This window comes from the organism of the source record quoted next, unplaced genomic scaffold (genome assembly GCF_019419815.1).
Source record: "Pyrus x bretschneideri cultivar Hongxiangsu unplaced genomic scaffold, Pyrus_bretschneideri_v1 Contig25, whole genome shotgun sequence".
Classification (NCBI taxonomy): Eukaryota; Viridiplantae; Streptophyta; class Magnoliopsida; order Rosales; family Rosaceae; genus Pyrus; species Pyrus x bretschneideri.
Genome location: NW_025999557.1, coordinates 4229582 through 4252089, shown reverse-complemented (window position 1 = coordinate 4252089; position 22508 = coordinate 4229582). Strand labels below are relative to the sequence as shown.

General features: G+C 37.7%; 2 protein-coding genes and 1 long non-coding RNA gene across 6 annotated transcripts; all 3 read right to left on the bottom strand.

Annotated features, from left to right (window-relative positions):
- Positions 1-1470: 1470 nt before the first annotated feature.
- LOC103957272 lies at positions 1471-3324 on the bottom strand. 4 transcript variants are annotated; one of them, XR_007259364.1, is made up of 5 exons: positions 3014-3324; positions 2660-2796; positions 2442-2541; positions 2079-2290; positions 1471-1997 (listed from the first exon to the last, which is right to left on the bottom strand). It is a non-coding gene; the product is annotated as an uncharacterized LOC103957272 (long non-coding RNA). The 4 variants fall into 4 exon arrangements; XR_007259363.1 differs by having other exon boundaries at positions 1471-2007; positions 2660-2786; XR_007259365.1 differs by having other exon boundaries at positions 2660-2778; positions 3014-3322.
- A 2680-nt stretch (positions 3325-6004) lies between these two features.
- Positions 6005-6961, bottom strand: LOC103946487 (sister-chromatid cohesion protein 3-like). The gene is made up of 4 exons (XM_048586799.1): positions 6831-6961; positions 6527-6760; positions 6287-6407; positions 6005-6190 (listed from the first exon to the last, which is right to left on the bottom strand). The coding sequence occupies exons 1-4, from the start codon at positions 6959-6961 to the stop codon at positions 6005-6007; spliced, it is 672 nt and encodes a 223-aa protein (XP_048442756.1).
- A 9482-nt stretch (positions 6962-16443) lies between these two features.
- LOC125478542 (uncharacterized mitochondrial protein AtMg00810-like) lies at positions 16444-17571 on the bottom strand. The gene has a single exon (XM_048586798.1). It carries the CDS (start codon positions 17569-17571, stop codon positions 16444-16446), a length of 1128 nt encoding a protein of 375 aa, XP_048442755.1.
- Between the last annotated feature and the right edge of the window lie 4937 nt (positions 17572-22508).

Below are 22508 nucleotides of genomic sequence, written 5' to 3'. Positions count from 1 at the left end.
GAGAGAGAAAGAGAGGTCAAGGTAAGGCCAGACGCGAAATCCTACATGCCAGCGGTGGAACCTGCATCTGTACCTCCGTGCACTTTCTGGATATTTCTTATTTTGTTCTTGGTGGAAAATTTCAAATTAAAGGTTGCAATTAAATCCTTAACAGCTTTTATGCTTTTTTCTTCCCTAATTGGGAGTAGCTGAGCACGGAACCATAATTTGGGGAAACTATACATGCTTGGGCATAATTTGGGGAAACTATATATGCTTGGGCATCGATTCTAAACTAACCCAACAAGTTCTTTCGATTAAGTCGGAATGTGTACCTCACCATGGCTGGTCTGAGGTCGGGCTGGGAAGAAATGTTAAGTGAAAAGTCTAAACTTATGATTTTTGAGTTCCACTCTTGACAGTTTTCATATTTGCTTGAGGAGGGTCAGAGACTCAGAGGCTAGAGACGGCCACCCGTCCACCCGTCTAGCGTACCAGTTTTCCAGTGCTGGTGGCTCGGTGTCTAGCCTCGTATCCCAACCCTCAGATGTTCCGTCCACCCGTCTAGCGTACCAGTTTTCCAGTGCTGGTGGCTCGGTGTCTAGCCTCGTATCCCAACCCTCAGATGTTCCGAGCGAGGTACCAGTTTTCCAGTGCTGGTGGCTCGGTGTCTAGCCTCGTATCCCAACCCTCAGGTGTTCCGAGTGAGGTACCGTAAATCGATTATTACTGCCGCTTAAGCAATGGCCGTAGGGTGAGGTGCCGTAAATCGATTATTACTGCCGCCTAAGCAATGGCCGTAGGGTGAGGTGCCGTAAATCGAGCAAGCATCAATAACTTCAGTTGGGAGAAGAATATATTACTTTTGTTGTTTTCTTATAAATATATGATAATAATTATGTTCGTGGTCATAAATAATGACCCAGGACATAATTATTATCATATATTTACAAGAAAACAACAAAAGAAATATATTCTTTCTCCAAGTTATTGATGCTTACTATTTTTGACCCGACGGCCATTGTTTGAGTGTCAGTTGTAATCGATTTACGGCACCTGACTCGGAACATCTAAGGGTTGGGACTAGTGGCTAGACATCGAACTAACTAGTACGCTAAACAAAGTGTTGTCTCTAGCATTTGACCATCAAGCAACTCTAGCATTTGACCATCAAGCAAATCTGAAAACTGGCAGAGTGGAAGTAAAAAATCAGTGTATATATTCTTGAGGTAATAAGATATAAGTTTAGACTTTTCACTTACCATCACTTTTAGCCATCAGAACATTTCTTCCCAGCCCGACCTCAGACCAGCCATGGTGAGGTACACATTCCGACTTAATCGAAAGAACTTGTTGTAGGTTAAGCTGGTGGTACGTTTGGTCACGACACAGGTTAGTTTAGAATCGACGCCCAAGCATATATATTCTCCCCAAATGTAACCCAAATTAATGGTTCCGTGTTCAGTTCCTCCCAATTAGGGAGGAAAAAAAAGCATAAAAGTATTTGATTGCCACCATTTGAAATTTTCCATGAGAACACTCCGCTAGTCATCTCCATGAGAACACTCATCATCAAGCGAGGCAGAGAAGCCGAAAAGATTACTTCTTGATGTCTGAGAAACTTCATTTTCAGCAGCAGCATCGCCATCTTCACCATTTCCCTCGTCTGCTGTCCGCGTGGTGGAGACGGAAAGTCTAGGCGCAACCATTGTACAACTTGTTCAAATGAAGCAGGTGAGCTGGTGATACTCCGCAACCTGGTGGAGGCATTGATTTTCCCTAACCAGGTTCGAATTTTCATTTGCTTGCCTTGACTTCTCAGCTAGCAGCAGTGCCTCCAACTGAAGCCTCACCAGATCATCTTCGTTAGGCCTCAACCCTTTATACTGCCCATCTCGGAGCCTTCGATTCTCCTCCTCCAGCAGAGCACAGCGCACCTGCATAAAGCATAAATCCGATCTTATCGACTTGAGTTCCTGGGCAAACAAAGCTGCTTTTGTTGCCATTGAAATTGCAAGCTGTAGAGAGCTGAGCACACAATTAGCAATCAACTCAAAACCCATCAAAGATTTCACGCCGACCAAAAGACAGAAACCTACATTTTTTGCTTTCTTCAGCTTCCCGCCATTCGGTCCTTGCTCCTTGCACATCTGAGCAATGACTGTTGTCGAATTTCCTCTTCAATCTTACACCGGAATTTTCTGCATTCTGCTGTTCTTCCGATTCCTTCTCTTTACTCTGTCTCCGAGTTGCTCAGGTGGCTCTGGAATATCTCTGTCAATATGGGTGGCTTAGCTAGATCGATGGCTCCCTATTTAAACACAGCAAAGAAAGTAGTCCCATAAGCTCAAATCCCACCTGAGTTTCAACTAATTTCTGCCGTTGAGGCAATCAATAAGCAAATTTCAAATTTCAAACATTACGAATTTGTGTTCTTCTACACTATGAACACCTAAAAATACCATCATCATGGCACACTGAGCGGTGTTCTACACCGTCTGATCGGTCTCATACACCACATGGGTCATTTGTAAGCGTTTGTACTCAATACATGTTCGTACCCTAGAAAAAAAAAATGCCAATTTAAGCTCTTTTAACTCAGATCTGAGACAATATTTTTTACTGAGACCAAATTTGTAAAAAGCTCAAATCTTTACCTGCAGACGGGATCGAACTTTACCTGAAGAGCATTATCCAAAGTGTTGGAGAGCTGAGGCGAAGTGAGCTATGGAATCGGACCCTCTCATCAAAAGCAATAAGTCCTCCTTCCTCGCTCTCACATGTTTTGTTTCTCCGCCACTGTTTTCCTACAAAAACCTTCAAATTCACAACCACAGTAGACTCACCCATTTATATACACATGACAAATACAGAAAAATGTCTCCTATAAAACAATCTTGACGCAAAAATGACATTCGGGTACATAACAAAAAGTTAACTTAAACATCTAGTTCGCTAAGATTCCAAGTCCAATTATTTTTTCGGCCAGAGATTACAAGTCCAATCGAGGGGAGATTAAGAACAAATTACAAACCCGTGAAATACAGAGCTGTTGCACGCAAGGGTTCCGAAACTGTTTAAGAATGGACGCATCTGGCAAACCTTTACAGATTTGTTGAAACAAAAACAGAAACCACGGCTCCGGTAGTAGAATACAAACCTTGAGCACAGCAAATATTTCACTACACTAGAACTGAAGTTTCCAGTATTCAATGCAATCAGAATTATAAAGCATATAAGCATTTTCGTTGAGACAAAGTACTAGTTTGGTTCTGAGGTATTTTTGAAAAAAATGGGTGTCAAAAAAAGATAGGAGTTTTTTGTGTTTGGTAAACTTTCAACTTCAGTTTGTTTTTTTCATAGTTTTGGATGAAAAAACAAATCCAAAAAACAAAAATAGCAAAAGCTAGCTTTGAAAAACTTGCTTTTTTTGCTTCCACAGCTTCTGCGCAAACCTAATTTGCAAAAGGCGCTGAATCCTTTAATGAAACTTTCAAATACCCAAAATGACCTTAAACAATTAAATAAAGTACCCATAATACCAACTGGAAGACGTCGCCAACTTCAATTAGGAGATTGTCCTCGTCGACTCCGCCACAACGCCGTTCGCTCCCAGCTTCAACAATCACCGTTATTGACCTTGGATTCCATACCCTACGACATCGTTTCTGTCTCTGTCCTTTCACCCATCTCTCGTTCGTCCTCTCTCACTTCCACGCCGACAAAATCGCGTCGACAAACACCACCATCTTTTTTGGCAATAACCAGACTTATATTCAGATTCGGTTTTGGCATCGCGGACTTGCCTAGATTTCCCAAATTGCACCGCTTACAGGAGACGGATTTTCGTATTTCTGCAAATTAGGAGAGGCCAGATTGCCCAGACGGAGAAAATGAGGAAGAAAAATGCAGGGAGACAAGTGAGAGAGATTGAGGAACAACCCATCAAAGACAGCATTGTCACGGCGTTGGCGCATTCGGAATCCATGGAGATGAAAATAAAAAAGAAGACGGAGCAGAAAAAATAAGAACTAAGAAAATTGGGGTCGTGGGGGAGACTTCCAGGAAGATTTTTTTGGTTTTTGGAAAAGTCTAGTCGATGCAGATAGAGAAAATAAAGGGAGAAGACTTTAGAGAGAGTATTAATAAATAAAATTATTATTCTTTATTTTTTGTCAAATATAAATAAAATTATTCTTATTTTATATTTAATATCATACTCATTTTTGTCATTTGACATAGTCACAACAGCTTTATATAAAAGTTTACCAAACACCCTTACACTTAAAAACACTTTTATAAAAAAAGCTTACCAAACACTTAACTACTTTATTTTACATCTGTTTATTCTCACAGCATAGTGTAGAAGCAATTTTTTTAAAAAGCACGGCAATACCAAACTAGTCCTAAGTTTTGAAAAAATACCATATAACAAGCAAACAAAAAAACACAGTTAACCACCTTCTCATGCCTCTTCAATCAGTGAAGGTACGGTATATTCAATCAGTGATGGTACTTTTGTTTTGTCATCAATGAACTTACTTAGAAGGAACAGGTAATTCTTCATCATGGCAAGAGTTTGTGTTCAACTACTTCCTGGCAAACCGACATAAATCAACATGCAGACTTGTGGCCGGAAAAGACACAAAAAAAATATCAGATTAATTCTCCAAAACACGCTTTGTCACAACATTTTTGCTATAATGTCGTCCCTAAGCCTGACACCACCAGCGTCTACAGGCCAAAAATGTATCATATCAGAACCAAGACATATTTAGGCTGCAGAAAATCATAGTAAAATAACACAGCACAAGGAAGAGATGTGTAGTTCAACCAAAGAAGGAAGACTGATGAACCAATTAAAACCGCACACAGGGAACATATATTATAAAAAATAAAAATAAAAATTAGTTGCCTAAATGTAGACATTAAAATATTATGATAAATGAAATGAAAATTAGATTTAAATGTTAATATATTAAAATAGGAATAAAAAAGATAAATAAAACATCAAAATATAACTAATAAATGAGATGGTTAAAATGAAGTTTAAAGGATTAAAATTGGATTTTAATCTTACACAAGGTTATAGTCTAAAACTCATCTTTTGTAAGGATTAAAACAAAGTTTTCTATATATACATATATAAACCAATACCACATAAACAAAGTTCATAGTTCGAACAAAATTCTTAAAACTTACTATTCTTCTCATGTACCAAGAGCCATAGCATTATCACTAGTCGTAAATGATTCACCCGCGATCACTTGAAACATTTGCGGATGTGGACTTGTGTTGTCCCATCCCAAAACAAGGCTGCCCACTGTGCCAAGGGAACTAACAAACTGATAGGCTAGATTAGCTGCTAGCTCCACCCGGTGCGACTCCTTAGGTATTGTTGAAAACTATCACCATCCAATTGAAAATCAATATATATAATTTTGAGTAAAAATAAATAAAAATTGAGAGTTTTCAGTTACCACTGATGTTATCCATTGCCACATTTCCTCCCAAGCCATCCTAAATCCAGCCATTGTAATGTATATGTTATGACTTAATCGATAGAACTTGTTGCAAGTAAGATCAGTCACATGTCCAGTCAAGGCATCGGTCAACTTTGAATCAACTCCAACACAAATAAAATTTCCCCAGCGGTGAGCAATATTAATGGTGCCATGTTCATAGCATGAAACACCTGCACCACAAATAAGGAAGGAGGGATTTATGGGTGAAAAACTTTTGTGCTCCTAATTATGGAGAAAAAGAACATAAAAGAATACAAACAATCATATCCACGAAGTGAAACAGAGTTCGGAAGGAGTGAAACCTTTTGCACCAGATTGGGAGCCATTGGGCTCCTGAGCAATCAAGTGTTCATACTCTAATGGTCTTACCACATGCCTGATCTCCGGTCGTTGAAGCTGGAATCTGCAACATAGAGAAAATTAACCTAATTCAAAGAGATTTTGAAAAAAACAGTAAACAAGGAACTGTTAATTTTGAATGAGTTCCAAAAACAGGGCAGTCACCTTAGTAGTAGCTGTTTAACCAGGTCAGTTTCAGATATAGCTACGGAAATGTCAATGTCGCCAGAAAGAGTAATCATTTGACTTGAAAATCTTCTAGTGAATCGACCGAGACTTGGAACATTAGCATCAATCTCACAATGATTTTTCAATGCATGGACAAAAGCGATTCTTGCACCAGCCCTCTTAGAAGCAAAACAGGGCGAAAATAAATGAGGTTTGTCCAACACGAGTACAAGGGAAAACAACTTAAGCCAACGGATCAAGAATCCCAAGCTTACCTTGTCCTTCAATGCCAATCCAATATACTGTAAGTATACATCCTGCAAAAACAGTGACTCTGTGCAAGAAATCCAAATATTTGGATCGATCTCACGATAGCGATAGCAATGCACAAATAACCTACAATGATGGATTAAACTGTGAAAAAGAACTAAAGGATTATGATAAAACAGGAACTTTATGAAATCATATCAGTTTTCTTTGCTTCTTACTTATGATGCTGAGTCAGAATATCCTACCCTTTTGGTATCTTGCACATCATCTGCTCTAATGTAGTTATCTTGTCGTGAGTCATTGAGAGCCTCTTGTTCAGTGATTCCACACGATGTCCCTCAGTTTCTATCTTTTGTTCAGCGTTTAATTGTATACGAGTAGTTTCTCGCCTGGTAGCAAGTGTGTTGGCAACAGATATAAATGATGTGATCAGCTGCAGAGCCCTCCAAGTAGCAGCTTGACGATAAGTTCTTGGACTGCTGCTTTAACATAAAACAGGGCAATTCAAACGAGAGTAGTTAACAGATAAACGCACCTTTGAACACTAACCGTGACAATGCAGTTATATAATCCATGCACTTTAACAAAATCTGATCAAACAATGGTCCATGTTGACACTCGCCGACCAGAGTATCCCATAAACATTGAAGATTATCTTTGAAGTTATTAAATTCTTTCATTTTTGAACTTTGGCAACTCGTTTTTACTTTTGCGGTTGTGCAACTACCAGAGAAGGTGTGGCTTCAGCGAGCACACCTTGGATCCCTTGGGTTTCTCCTCGTTCAAAACTCCTGTCCCAACAGTCAATGAATGATTTAGATTCAGAAATGAAACAGATAATGGAATAAACAAAAATAATCCCATAATACAAAAAAATAAAAATGGAGGGGCGCATGTTTACCTGATAGAGGCATTCCGGCGGTGGAGCAAAGACTTTAGCAAAACTCAGACGAGGTGTTGAGGTTTTGAGAGAGAATGAAGTAATATTACTAATAGGTGCTGCAAAAGTGAAACTTAAAAATTTTTCAAGGGTACAATAGCAACATATGTTTTGCAAAAGTGAAAACTTTTTCAAGGGTACTATGGCTGCCTGGATTTAGGATGCCATGGTACAACATATGTTGCTATTGTAGACTTTTTCAAGGGTACTATGGCTGATGGCTGCATTTAGGATGCCATGGTACAACATATGTTGCTATTGTAGACTTTTTCAAGGGTACTATGGCTGATGGCTGCATTTAGGATGCCATGGTCCAAGAACTTATCGTCAAGCTGCTACTTGGAGGGCTCTGCAGCTGATCACATCATTTATATCTGTTGCCAACACACTTGCTACCAGGCGAGAAACTACTCGTATACAATTCAACGCTGAACAAAAGATAGAAACTGAGGGACATCGTGTGGAATCACTGAACAAGAGGCTCTCAATGACTAACGGCAAGATAACTACATTAGAGCAGATGATGTGCAAGATACCAAAAGGGTAGGATATTCTGACTCAGCATCATAAGTAAGAAGCAAAGAAAACTGATATGATTTCATAAAGTTCCTGTTTTATCATAATCCTTTAGTTCTTTTTCACAGTTTAATCCATCATTGTAGGTTGTTTGTGCATTGCTATCGCTATCGTGAGATCGATCCAAATATTTGGATTTCTTGCACAGAGTCACAAGGCGTGTGGATTATTTCCTATCCATCACTGTTTTTGCAGGATGTATACTTACAGTATATTGGATTGGCATTGAAGGACAAGGTAAGCTTGGGATTCTTGATCCGTTGGCTTAAGTTTTTTTCCCTTTGTACTCGTGTTGGACAAACCTCATTTATTTTCGCCCTGTTTTGCTTCTAAGAGGGCTTGGGTAAGAATCGCTTTTGTCCATGCATTGAAAAATCTTCATGAGATTGATGCTAATGTTCCAAGTCTCGGTCGATTCACTAGAAGATTTTCAAGTCAAATGATTACTCTTTCTGGCGACATTGACATTTCCGTAGCTATATCTGAAACTGACCTGGTTAAACAGCTACTACTAAGGTGACTGCACTGTTTTTGGAACTCATCAAAATTAATAGTTCCTTGTTTACTGTTTTTTTCAAAATCTCTTTGAATTAGGTTAATTTTCTCTATGTTGCAGACACCAGCTTCTACCACCGGAGATCAGGCATGTGGTAAGACCATTAGAGTACGAACACTTGATTCCTCAGGAGCCCAATGGCTCCCAATCTGGTGCAAAAGGTTTCACTCCTTCCGAACTCTGTTTCACTTCGTGGATGTCATTGTTTGTATTCTTTTATGTTCTTTTTCTCCATAATTAGGAGCACAAAAGTTTTTCACCCATAAATCCCTCCTTCCTTATTTGTGGTGCAGGTGTTTCATGCTATGAACATGGCACCATTAATATTGCTTACCGCTGGGGAAATTTTATTTGTGTTGGAGTTGATTCAAAGTTGACCGATGCCCGGACTGGACATGTGACTGATCTTAATTATAACAAGTTCTATCAAATAAGTCGAAACATTTATATTACAATGGCTGGATTTAGGATGCCATGGGAGCGTATGTGTCAACGGATAATAAGAGAGGTAACTAAAAACTCTCAATTTCTTTTTCTTCTACTCAAAATTATATATATATTGATTTTCAATTGGATGGTGATAGTTTTCAACAATACCTGAGGAGTCGCACAAGGTGGAGCTAGCGGCTAATCTAGCCTATCAGTTTGTTAGTCCCCGTGTCGCAGTGTGCAGCCTTATTTTGGGATGGGACAATACAAGTCCACATCCCCAAATGTTTCGAGTGATCGCAGGTGAATCATTTACGACGAGTGATAGTGCTATGGCTCTTGGTACAGGAGAAGAATAGTAAGTTTTAAGAATTTTGTTCGAACTATGAACTTCGTTTTTGTGGTATTTTTTTTTTTTTTTTTTAAACAAACGATGTTATCTATGGGTTAACCTTCATAATGGACTAGCGATAACATAGTTCAAATTTGCTTTTGACGAGAATTGAACATAAAACCTTGGTATTGCTTTTGTATTTATATATGGAAATTATTATTATTATTATTATTGAGAATATAACGTACTAATTATATAGAAAATATTAGTATTTTTGTAAATATAAAATACTTATTATTTTGTTGGTTTATTTGTAGTATAAACATGCAGTATCTAACAGATCATCGGGGAATTAGCACATGCCTTCCAACATACAATGTTACAACTCAACCAAGCCTGCGTTTTTGATCGTTTTTGTGGTGGAGTTGTTAGAGGTAAAAATCATAATTTAAAATTTGTTAATTATTATTACCAAAAAAATGTAATAAATTGTAACATTTCTTTTTTTAAATAAAAGTTGTGCTTATATTTAATTTACTTTTTAATTGTAGGGCGGGTACTGCAGAGAGATCAGCCACCATCGTGCCTTTATCATAACGTCTTCAATTAGGTCATGACGAATGAAGCTGGGTTCCAGGATTCTGCTCAAGATCGCAAGTCTGCATCAAGAGGAAGAAGCAGTCCTAATGGTTGTATTGGCTTAGCAAGTATTTTGGTAAACCATGAAACCTGTGTTAGCTTGGAAACCAGTAGGTAGTAGCTTTAAACATTGAAGCTTAACTTAGGTTGGTTGTTAATATTTATCACTTGGTTATCCGTATCCGTGTGATGTATGTTTCCTTGCTTGAATGCTGAATTGTAACTTTTGTGGCCTGTAATGAAGAATTTGTTGAAAATTATGTATTATAATATTAATTTACAAGATTTTTAATTTTAATATGTGAATGAAAATATGTGTGAATGGTTGCATTGTTCCATATGCAAACATGATGCCAAGTAGTGAAGAACCAACGGTTTTGGTTTGAAATATTGCATATTTTCTATTGGAATCACCTGAACATATAATTTGAGTAGGGCAACAAAGTTCGGAGAAACAAAGTAAAGCAATAACATAATTTCCATTGAGATCATGTACTTATGTTTCTGGTAAATCAGTGAAATCACAGATAGAAGTCAATGGCATCAAAATTTACATCTGCGATACTTAATTTTCTCTAACCACCCTTGTACAACTTGTTCAAATGAAGCAGAGAGGTCTTGGGAGGTGAGCTGGTGGTACTCCACAACCTGGTTGAGGCATTGATTTTCTCTAACCAGGTTTGAATTTTCATTTGCTAGTCTTGACTTCTCAGCTAGCAGTGCCTCCAACTGAAGCCTCACCAGATCATCTTCCTCAGGCCTCAACCCTTTATCCAGCCAGTCTCAGAGCCTTCGATTCTCCTCCTCCAGCAGAGCACAGCGCTCTTGCATAAAGCATAAATCCGATCTTATCGACTGAGTTCCCGGGCAAACGAAGCTGCTTTTGTTGCCAGTGAAATTGCAAGCTGTGGAGGGATAAGCACAGAGTTAGCAATCAACTCAAAACACATCAAAGATTTGAAACTGAACACAAGAGAGAAACCTACAAGTAGTTTTGAAAAAAACTTGTGACTGAAAAACTTGAGTACATTTTCTACATCCAAATATGTTTTTGTGCCGCTGATACTCTGAGATAATTAAACAACATGTCATTTTTAACTTAAGAAAAAGAAGAAGAAAGTTACAAGTCCGATCTTACATGAAATTAGAACTTGAACATATTACTTTTAGCTACAGAGAGGAGATTAAGAACAAAATACTAACCTGAATTACGGCGATGTCGCACACAAAGGTTCCAAAACTGTTTAAGAATGGACGCATCTGGCGACATTTACAGATTTGTTGAAGCAAAAACATAAACCACAACTCTGATAGCAGAACACAAACCTTAAACACAGCAAATATTTCATTAGACTAGAACTGAATTTTCCATTATTCAATGCAATCCGAACTATATACCTAGAATGAAGTTATTGTGAACGAAAAAACGAATTACTAACCTGAATTATGGTGATGTTGAACACAAGGGTTCCAAAACTGTTTAAGAATGGACGCATCTGGCAACCTTTACAGATTTGTTGAAGCAAAAACATAAACCACAACTCCGATAGCAGAACACAAACCTTAAACACAGCAAATATTTCATTAGACTAGAACTGAATTCTCCACTATTCAATGCAATCCGAACTATATACCTAGAATGAAGTTATTGTGAAGGAGACAGTTATCATCATCAATTTTTTTTTTAACAATAGACAGTTAGCAAGTTATTGGTATCTTCTTTCATTGCAGATTTAGGTTTGGCAATAAGCTCGTTATGAAGTTCCTTTAATGTACTACGAACAAAATCTTTTAGTTCACCTTGACTCTCCGTGGAACAAAGGTGTTGGAACTTCTTGTTATGTGGGACTGCTAGTCCCACATCGCCCAAACAACTTTAACACTACATCTTTATAACTGAGTTCACTCACTTATAGTTTAAAATGAATTAAGCTAAAGTCCTAGACCTTGGGTTTTAGACTTAAAGGGTTTGGGTGCATATATTAAATGTTAAAGATTTGCCCATGGGGCTCGGATGGACAAAAAACTTAAGTATCATTTTTACTTTTTTGATTTTTGCATTCAATTTTTTCCGAAAGGATAAAATTGATCACATGAACGGTTACAACCGTTCTTAAAGATAAATATGAACGGTTTCAACTGCTCATTTACGCCATTATATATATGGTTGTTGGATCAGAAACAAAAATAACAATTTCCATCAAATCCTTCATACTTCTCAAAGAAACACCACAACCAATTCGCCAAGAATCCAAGTTCGAGTGCAAGAACTTGGATTAGATAGTTGTATCCTGCAAATAGACGTCCATTGAACTGCTGCACTGGTGTAGGGACGAATTTCTGTGTTTGGAAATTGCTTCTGCAAGCCTCTATCTTCAAGAAACAAGTAAGTGATTTGTGATTTTATATACAATTTCATTAAGTGTTTATGTTTTGATATATTGTATTTGTCGTTGAGTTTTTTCCATTTGAAATAAAAACTGTGCAATTGTTATATATTATATACTAGACATTTGATTGGTTTAACAAAAGGTTGATAGCATTTACGCAAGATCTCAGTGCCTCACTCTCACCATGTATATAAAAATGTCTCCTTGATGAGTTGAAGGACAGTTCTAATTTGTGAAGAAATACCATATAACAAGCAACGAAAAAACACAGTTAAGCATTTGCTCATGTGTCTTCAGGAATATAGCTCAATATTCATACGCACGATATATTCAATCAGTGATGGTACTTTTACTTTGTCATCCATGAACTTACATAGAAGTAACGGGTAATTCTTCATGATGGCAAGAGTTATATCTCGTCCGTTGTGTTCAAATACTTCCTGGCATATTCAGAAAAAGGGAATTTAGAATCAAGTCCTCTTTTGTACATATCATCCAAACCAGCATAAATCAACAGGCAGACTTGGGGCAGGAAAAGACGCAAATAAACAGGATAGTAAATCTAGTGAAATTAAGAAATTTTACCCCAGAAGCTAGAACTTGAAAACCAGTTAACAAATTTGAACCAGGACAGATGCCATCCAGCACACAAGTAAATAAGATTATAACGAAACAGTGGAAAATACAAAACTACCAACTCAACTATTTATTAACTAGTGGAGAAATTCTAATGGCGTTTCCAATGGTTATATTCGTAATTAGCTGGGGAAGAAGTACCAATCAAGGTGAGAAACCGGCGAGTTTCTGCGGCAGGGTCGCGGAAGGTCCAACGCTGGTCGACCTCATTTCTTTGAAATCATCGGCAGGTCGACCTCGTTTCTCTTTGTTCTCAGTGCTGTGAGTCTGAGTGTGAGCCTTAGTCCTGCTCAACAACGAACGCACCAAATCAGGTCAAATTTTGTACAGACAATTTCATATAATTGAGAGAGGGAGAGAAAGAGGGAGGAGAAATTCATGAAACGTACTCCACGGTTTATATACCAGGTAATTTATACAACTTTTAGACCATCTCTAAAGAAGATTTTAAATATGCTAAATATAACTAAAAAACATTTAGGCGTGCTCCAATGAAGATGCCATGTATGATGTGGCAGCTGAATCATTTGATTCTTTTCTTTATAGCTATCTTCTTTTTGCAGCAAACAAAGAAGAAGTTAACTATATTCAATTTTTAATGGATGAGTCTCATTGACTACTAATAGAACAAAAGTAAAACAATTTAAAATTAATATAACTATGGAGCCCAATATAAATAATAAAATAAATATTTTGATACATCCATTAAAAAAAAAAAAAACAGATAAAACATTCGTATTCAATTCATCATATCAACCGTCAAATAAAATTTTAACATAATATAATTTGAATTTTTGATTTCCGGGCCCCTGAACGTTTAAAGACGCTCACAATATCAGAAAGCTTCCTTTTTCTTGCTTCCCAAGGTATTCGGGTTGCTGATCAAGTGGATGGTAGACCACACTAATTCCATAATTCTACCTTTTTGGGGACCCACGTGTTCCTTTATGTTAGTGCACTCACCCACAGGATCCAGGAAGAAGGGACGGTCAGGATTCAGGAAGGGATACAAAATATTTTTAATTGTAAATTCTGTATTTTTTTAATAACAATATTACGTCGAAGAAGTTGAAAACGGTTGCATTGGTCCCACAGAGAATAAATAGCCAAGACCAAACAAAAATATAAACAGCTTTTTACTAAAAAAAGTAAAATAAACAGCCAATACATGCCCCGCCCCAGCCGGGTGTAGAGGTGGGGTCCATTCTGGTGTTCTGGCGGGCGGCATAGCGTAGGGGCTGTGTAATGATACTCGGAATTGGATCCCATCCGGATCCATTTCGCGAGAATCCTAGAAATTCTCAGATCTTAACTGTTTATCGTGTATTGTGCGATCATAAATCATTTGACATTTTTTATTTAAAATTAATATAAATAATACCTAACGAAAATTGACCGCATAATATACAATGAATAGTTAGGATGTGAGGATTTTTTAAGATCCCATGAAATGGATCCATTTCATTGATACTCTATCTCGAACTCTCTGTGCCGACAACAAAATCAAGTTCGTATACGCATTCGTGACTTAACGAATTACACCACCATGTCCGACATGTCATTGTATAGACATATTTTTAGAGCAATCCCAGCGTTGGGTTTTGCTCGGGGGAAGGGGTCCAAAACAATGGCCCGAGGGCCGGTGGCGTCGCTCCAGCGTGGGCGAGCCCGATGGAAGAGGGAGGCCCGAGCTCCGGGCCCGTGAGGGATTGCCAGCCCGAGAGCCCGAGGTGGGCGTGACGTCAGGCTGACACCAGAGTGGCGTCAGCGCAATATTTTATTTTTTTTGTGTCAGGCGCGTGCACCCCACCCACGCATGGGGGCGCATCGCCGACACAAAAATCAGAAGAAAAAAAAGAAAGTGTCAGTTACAGTTGGGGAGCCGCGTGGCTTCCCACGGTGCGTTAGATCTTAACGGCCACTTAATGTGGACCGTTCGATCTCAACGGTAAAAAAAAAAAAAAAATTAAGTCAGATTTAATATCCACCGTTCGATCTTAGATCAACGATGGATATTAAAATGCTTTATAAATAAAAAAATAAAAGAAAAAATAGTTTTAAAAATCTGAAAAGTTACCGTTGTGACACGTGGCACAATCTGGAGTGTTGAAATTCAAATTTTTTTATATCCAACGGCAGAGATTAATTAATTGAATAAAAATTAAAAAAAAATTGTAAAAAATTCAAATAAATTCAAAAAAAAAAAAATGAAAAATCTGAAAAAATTGTGAAAAAAATTGTTTTTACTTTTCTATAAATACCTTCTCATTATCATCTACCTTACACAACAATTTCATATTTTCTCAATTACTTTCAATCACATTCCTTTCTTTGTCTCAAAGTTTGAATTTTTTTTTTTCAACAAAATGACCACTGGTGCAGGTACGAATTGGTCGCTTATTGAATATGTTGCGTTGTGTACTAGCTGGGTTGAAGTTACTCATAGTTCGCTTACGGGTAATGAGATGCAGTTGCGAGAAATGTGGAGTCTTATTCATACCAATTTTCTTGAGAAAATTGGTGGGAAAAGAACCAAAGAATCGATGTCCAATCGTTGGAAATTACTTAGCCAATCGTTTAGTACGTGGAGAGACGCCTTGGCACAAGCTAGTAGTAATATTCGAAGTGGGGAAAATTACTCGGTTCAGGTAACAATATATTATTTATTTGATACCCAAATTTACATTATAATTATTTGTTTGTATTATTTATTTGTTACCTACATAATTTATTATTTATTGTTTGTATTATTTAATTGTTACGTAAAAAATTTATTATTTATTGTGTGTATTATTTATTTGTTACCGTCAAAATTTATTATTTATTGTTTGTATTATTTATTTGTTATTTATTATTTATTATTTGTATTATTTATTTGTTACCGTCATAATTTATTATTTATTGTTTGTATTATTTATTTGTTATTTATTATTTATTATTTGTATTATTTATTTGTTACTTATTTTCATTATAATTATTTATTTGTTACTTATTTTCATTATAATTATTTATTTGTTACTTATTTTTATTGTGTAGGAACTTCAAGCACAAGCTTGGTACGCTGCCAAAACCAAAAGCAAAAATAAATCATTCAACTGGTGAGAATGTTGGAATATTGTCAAAGATTGTCCTAAATTTAGAGTTGTGCCAGTCGGTCCAGAAGTGCACATGAACAGCACCCCTCTACACTCTACACCCGATCATGTTCATGAAGATGATGCAGAAGAAGTGCCCGAAACGCCCCTCCCTGAACAAGCGTCGGGTTCGACCCGTTATCCAATTAGGCCTGAAGGTAAGAAGGCTTCAAAGAGAAAAAGGGGTGCTTCCAAGAATGATTATGCAAAGTTCATGGAAGAACTTACTCGCCAAGGTGAATTGACTTTGGCGAGGGAAATGGCGAAAGATGAGGCTGATAATGTTAACCCAGTATCTCAGATTCAATGCAGATAGAGAGAAAGAGAGAGAGAGAAAGAGAAAGAGAAAGAGGATTGTAGAGAGAATTCAGAGGAAAAATTATGATGTATTATTATCTTCTGCTTATTAAGGAAGCTATTACAAGATGAAGTATTTATACTCTTAGCAAACCGACTCTTCTAACCAATATAACAGACAAGCTAATATGTTTACATGTGGCATCATCTCAGCCTTATATTCTTATACTTCTAACATCCCCCCACAATCTCATGCTTGGAACCGCCAAGCATGAGATTGGTACAATGAAACTTAAACAAAGGAGCACTCAATCCTTTTGTGAGAATATCCGCAAATTGTTCTTGAGAAGACACAAATTGAACAATCAATTTATTCTTGGCAACCCTTTTGCGAACAAAATGAACATCTATCTCAATATGCTTAGTGCGCTGATGTTGGACTGGATTGAAGGATAAGGCAATTGCTGAAAGATTATCACAAAACAACACAGGAGAAGAACGAACAGAAACCTTCAAAAAAGCCAGAAGTTGTTGGATCCAGTCCAACTCAGCAGCCGTGGAAGAGAGGGCCCGATATTCAGCTTCAGTAGATGAACGAGAAACAGTTTGTTGTTTCTTAGATGACCAAGAGATGGGATTGGTACCTAAAAAGACAACTAAACCGGTTGTAGACCTCCTATCATTAGGATCCCCTGCCCAGTCAGCATCACTAAAAGATTTGAGATGTAAATCACCCTTGGAATATGTGAGCCCCAGATGCATAGTCCCTTTTAAGTACCTTAAGATCCTCTTCATTGCTGTAAAATGAGACTGCATTGGTGCTTGCATAAACTGGCACACATGATGAACAGAAAAGGCAATATCGGGCCTAGTAAATGTAAGATACTGAAGAGCCCCGACTATACTCCTGTACATGGTTGGATTGTTATAGGTCTGACCATCATCCTTCAAGAGCCGATTATAAGGGAGACAGGGAGTATCACAAGCTTTAGAATCAAGCATTTCTGTTTTATGCAGCAGATCCCGTATGTATTTAGTCTGTGATAAGAACAGACCATTGGGACACCTAGTAATCTGAATACCCAAGAAAAAATGGAGAATGCCCAAATCCTTGATATCAAACTCAGTTGTGAGATAGTGAATGACCTGTGTAATTGCTGCAAAACTACTCCCTGTGATGATTATATCATCAACATACAACAATAAAATCACAACAGATTCACCAGCATGCTTGACAAAAAGAGAAGAATCAGAATATGTATGTTGAAACCCCAGAGAAGGTAGAAATGCAGTAAATCTTTCATTCCAAGCCCGAGGGGCTTGTTTCAACCCATAGAGGGACTTGTGTAACTTACACATTAATTCAGGTTGTTTAGCATCTACAAACCCATGAGGTTAAGCCATATATACCTCATCTTGAAGAACACCATGCAAAAAAGCGTTTTTGACATCAAGTTATCGAAGGCGCCAATCAAATTGAGCTGCTAATGCCAAAACTAACCTGACAGTAGTTGGCTTTACTACAGGACTGAAGGTTTCGCCATAGTCTAAACCAGGTTCTTGGCTAAACCCTTTTGCGACCAACCGAGCTTTATGCCGAGCTATAGATCCATCAGAATGCTTTTTGACCTTGAAGACCCATTTGCATCCCACTAAGTTCTTTTGAGGTGGTAAAGGAACCAAACTCCATGTCCCTTGTTTATACAATGCATCTAGTTCTTCTGTCATAGCATTGAACCAAACTGGAACATTGAGTGCAGATTTGTAAGTAGCAGGTTCCACCAAAGAAAGATCAACAGGTGGAGACTCATCAAATGTGGTCAAAAGTACCTTCTTTTTAACAATTCCACTTTTACTCCTTGTTTGCATAGGATGTAAATTGAGGGGAGGTATTGGTAATACAACTTGTAGACTATCAGGACTAAAATCAAATGCCACAGGGATCTCAGGATAGGAATTTGCAGCTGCAATAATGGACTGAGGAACAGAATTTGAGGTGACTGGTTGTGAGGGTACTAACGAAGGAGGAGTGGAAACAGAAGGATGTAATGGTGTAACAGCAGGACTATGAGATGATAAACTTGGTGACACAGGTATAGAAGATGTATGTGATGATGAATGAGATGGGAATGTAACTAATTCATTAAGACTATTAGTGATAGGGAATGGATGTGTAAAAGGGGTTGCTGTAGAAGACTGTGTAGATGACTTATGGAAAGAATGAACTGATGTCAATAAGGCTGAATAAGGAAACTCTGTCTCATCAAAGATCACATGTCTAGAAATGTAGAATCTTTGACTTAACACCTCATAACATATATACCCTTTATATTTAGAGGCATACCCAAGAAAAACACATTTGGCTGTTTTTGGTTGCAATTTAGTATTGTTGTAAGGCTTAAGAAGAGGATAACAGGTACACCCGAAAACCCCTAAGTGTGAAAGGACAGGTAAATCCCCAAACAAAAGCTCAAAAGAGGACTTATTCTGCAAAGTTGCAGAGGGCATCCTATTGATGAGATAGTTAGCAGTTTGACAACCAAATGACCAAAACCGGGATGGCAATTGAGCAGTTTGGAGAAGTGTAATTGTGGTTTCTACCAAGTGTCTATGTTTCCTTTCTGCTAAACCGTTTTGCTCAGGGGTATAAGGACAAGAAATTTGATGAGAAATGCCTTTGTCTTTAAGAAACCTTTGAAATCTGTGACTAAGGTATTCCCCACCCCCATCACTTTGTAACAATTGAAGGGAAACAGAAAATTGGTTCAACACAAATGAATAAAAACCAACAAATGTGTCAAACAAATCTGATTTATTGATGAGAGGAAACAGCCAACAAAACCGAGTACATTCATCAATGAATGTTACATAATATCGAAAACAATCAGCAGAAATACATGGTGCTGGCCCCCAAATGTCACTATGAACAACTTCAAAAGGTTTATCAGCCTTATTGACACTACAATGAAAGGGCAGTTTGCTAAACTTGCCTTCTAAGCAACTTTGACACAACACAGGTAATGATGATTTTGTACAAGGTATGTTAGCTTTACTGAGCATTAAAGACACAATGGGGTTTGAGGGATGACCTAGTTTACTATGCCAAATAATAGATGTGACAAGCTGACTAAGGAAGGCTGTGGGTTGCAAAATCGATTTCTGAGACGCATGATGATGATTGGCAAGTGAAGGTATTGAATATAGCCCATTACTGCAAATTCCTTTGAACAGTATCCTCCCTGTAGCCTTGTCCTGTATCCAAAAATTATATGCATCAAATATGAGCTAACAGTTGTTGTCAAGGCAGAGTCTATGCACAGATAACAAGTTTTGAGACAATTTAGGCACATATAGTATAGAATTCAGCTTAATGGGATGAAGATGAGGTTTGAGAATTGTACTCCCAATATGAGATACTTTCAGACCTTCACCATTAGCAGTGTGCACTGTTTCAGAAGTAGGATAAGGAGTGGCCAAAGTCAAATTGTTGAAGTCAGCAGTCATATGGTTGGTGGCACCGGAGTCTGCAATCCAAACTTGAGGGGAAGCAGCCGGAGCGGAGGACATGCCAGGTGTTGACTGTGAGGGTTGAGAAAGCACAGTGTTCATTGCTTGCATAGAGTATTGTGGAGGAAAGGAATTAGGGAACATGCCAAACTGTGGTTGTGATAGGCGATGATCTTTATCCTTGTGAAAACAATACTGAGCCGTGTGATTCTGTCGGCCACAAATGTAGCACTTAGGCTTGAACCGGAATTGATTAGGACAGGAAGGTGCAGTGTGTCCTTCTTGATAGCAGAGTTGACAAGTATTAAAAGGATCAGGATAACTGCCATAAGTTGGTTGAGGTGCATGACCAAGAAGACCTGGACTCGGAGTTGGAAGCACTCGGGTTTGAGTGTTATATAACTGCCTTGGCATGTTGAATCTGTTGCCTTGATTAAACTTGCCCTTGCCTTTGTATTTATTGTTGGTTTGCCGAAACCCATAGGTGGATTGCCCAGAATTAGAAGAAAGACCAGAAGAATGATCACTAGAACCCCTGTCAATAGTAGAAGAACTGGTAGCCAACATTGTAGACAGCAGCTGAGCATTATTACTTGCATCAACAATTCCTTCCTCAGCAAGCAATTGAGATCGAAACTCTTTCAAAGAGATGACCTTTTCTCTTCCACGAATGACACACCGAAATGTGTTATATTCAGGAGGTAATCCATTTAAAGCCAAAATCACAATGTCTTCATCTTCAAAGAACACTCCTGCAGCAGATAGATAATCGCGAGCCTCTTTGATTCTCTGCAGATACTGAGAAATTGTATTGGAGCCTTTCTTAATATTTTGTAAGTCAGACTTCATCTGAAAGATACTAGTTCTTGAAACTGTCGAAAAATTGTCTTTGAGACGAGTCCAAATGTCCTGAGAACTAGTACTCCCTATAGCGCAAGAAACAACTACAGGGGATAGTGTAGCCGTTATCAACTGCATAAGTGCACGATCATGCATTTTCCACACTTTATAGTCATCAGTTTCGACATTAGCAGATGAATCACCAGAACTGACTTCAGATGTAACAGAAGAAGAAGATACAAAATGAGGAGGACATGGGGACGAACCATCAACAAACCCCATAATTCCATATCCCTCCAGCATTAATTCCATTTGAAAATGTCAATTAAGGTAATTAGAGTCATCCAATTTGACATTCACAGAAGTGGACACAGAGGAAATCAACCCAGTAATCGGAGATTGCAAAATTTGAAGTTGCGAAGCAGTAACCATGGTTGTATACAAAGAAACTGAGTGAGATAATACCTTTCTGTGGCTTAGGCCAAAAAACAAACACCTGGTGTGCAGTCGAGAAACACCCAGAAAACAAGAATCAGGACTTGATGTAGAAACCCTAGAATCTTGAACACCAAGGGAAATCACCAAGAGAAGAGACGATGCAGCTCCAGAGTAGCAGACGAAGACTGGTAGAAAGCGGAAGCAACAACGGATCGGATCTTTATGCGTGAGCAACAATGGCGATTGATACCATGTTAACCCAGTATCTCAGATTCAATGCAGATAGAGAGAAAGAGAGAAAGAGAAAGAGAAAGAGAAAGAGGATTGTAGAGAGAATTCAGAGGAAAAATTATGATGTATTATTATCTTCTGTTTATTAAGGAAGCTATTACAAGATGAAGTATTTATACTCTTAGCAAACCGACTCTTCTAACCAATATAACAGACAAGCTAATCTGTTTACATGTGGCATCATCTCAGCCTTACATTCTTATACTTCTAATAGATAAGGCTATAGAGGCAGCAAAAGCAGCAGTTGTTGAGAGAGAATTTTATGCTAATGAGAGAGAAAGAGAGCTACTTAGGCAAGAAAGGGAACATGTTAGAGAAGAAAGATGGGCTCAACAAGATCGTGAGATTATGAACATGTCTTTAGAAGGGAAGTCTCCAAATTCTAAATATTTTTGGAAGTCAGAGAAAGCGGACGTGGTGCGAAGGAGGCATGCAAGAGAAACGATAGCAAGCCAAGGTGGTTCTAGCACCACAAGAGAAGATCATCCTAGCACCACAAATTGGTTAAGTGATGATGAATAGAGTACTTTTTGTAATCGGAGCCCATAATTTTCCAATCACTTTGGGTTGTAATTTATTATTTATTGTTTGTATTATTTATGTTGTTTCCAATTTCTTGAATATTTATTCAAATTAATTTGGTAAGTTATTTATACTAAGAATTACCCTCTGCCTCCTTGCTTTATGCCAATTGTGATTTATTATTGTTTAAGCCCACTCTAATATTTTCTTTTATTGAAAAAAAAAGTGATTTTCTTCTTATAATACATATACTAAGAATTACATAAACATAAACATAAAAAAATTACATATACTAAGAATTACATAAACATAAACATCAAAAAATTACATAAACATAAACATAAACATAAACATAAACATAAACATACTAAGAATTACACATACTAAGAATTACATAAGCATAAACATAAAAAAATTACATAAACATACCAAATAATAAAACACACCAAATAAAATAACATAAACATACCAAATTCAAAAAAACACACTAAATGAACTTAATTATCTTCAGCTTGTTTCAATGCCCACTGGTGTTCTATCAAGTCAATTTGTCGGGCATTGTGCATGTCTGGCATTTGAAATGCAGTATATCGTTGAATGAGCCTTTCATTGTAACGTCCATCCCTTTGTAATGGCTCATGTTGCACGGGCTCATCGGTGGCGTTATGAGCACAATATATACGTGTTCTTGAATTGTT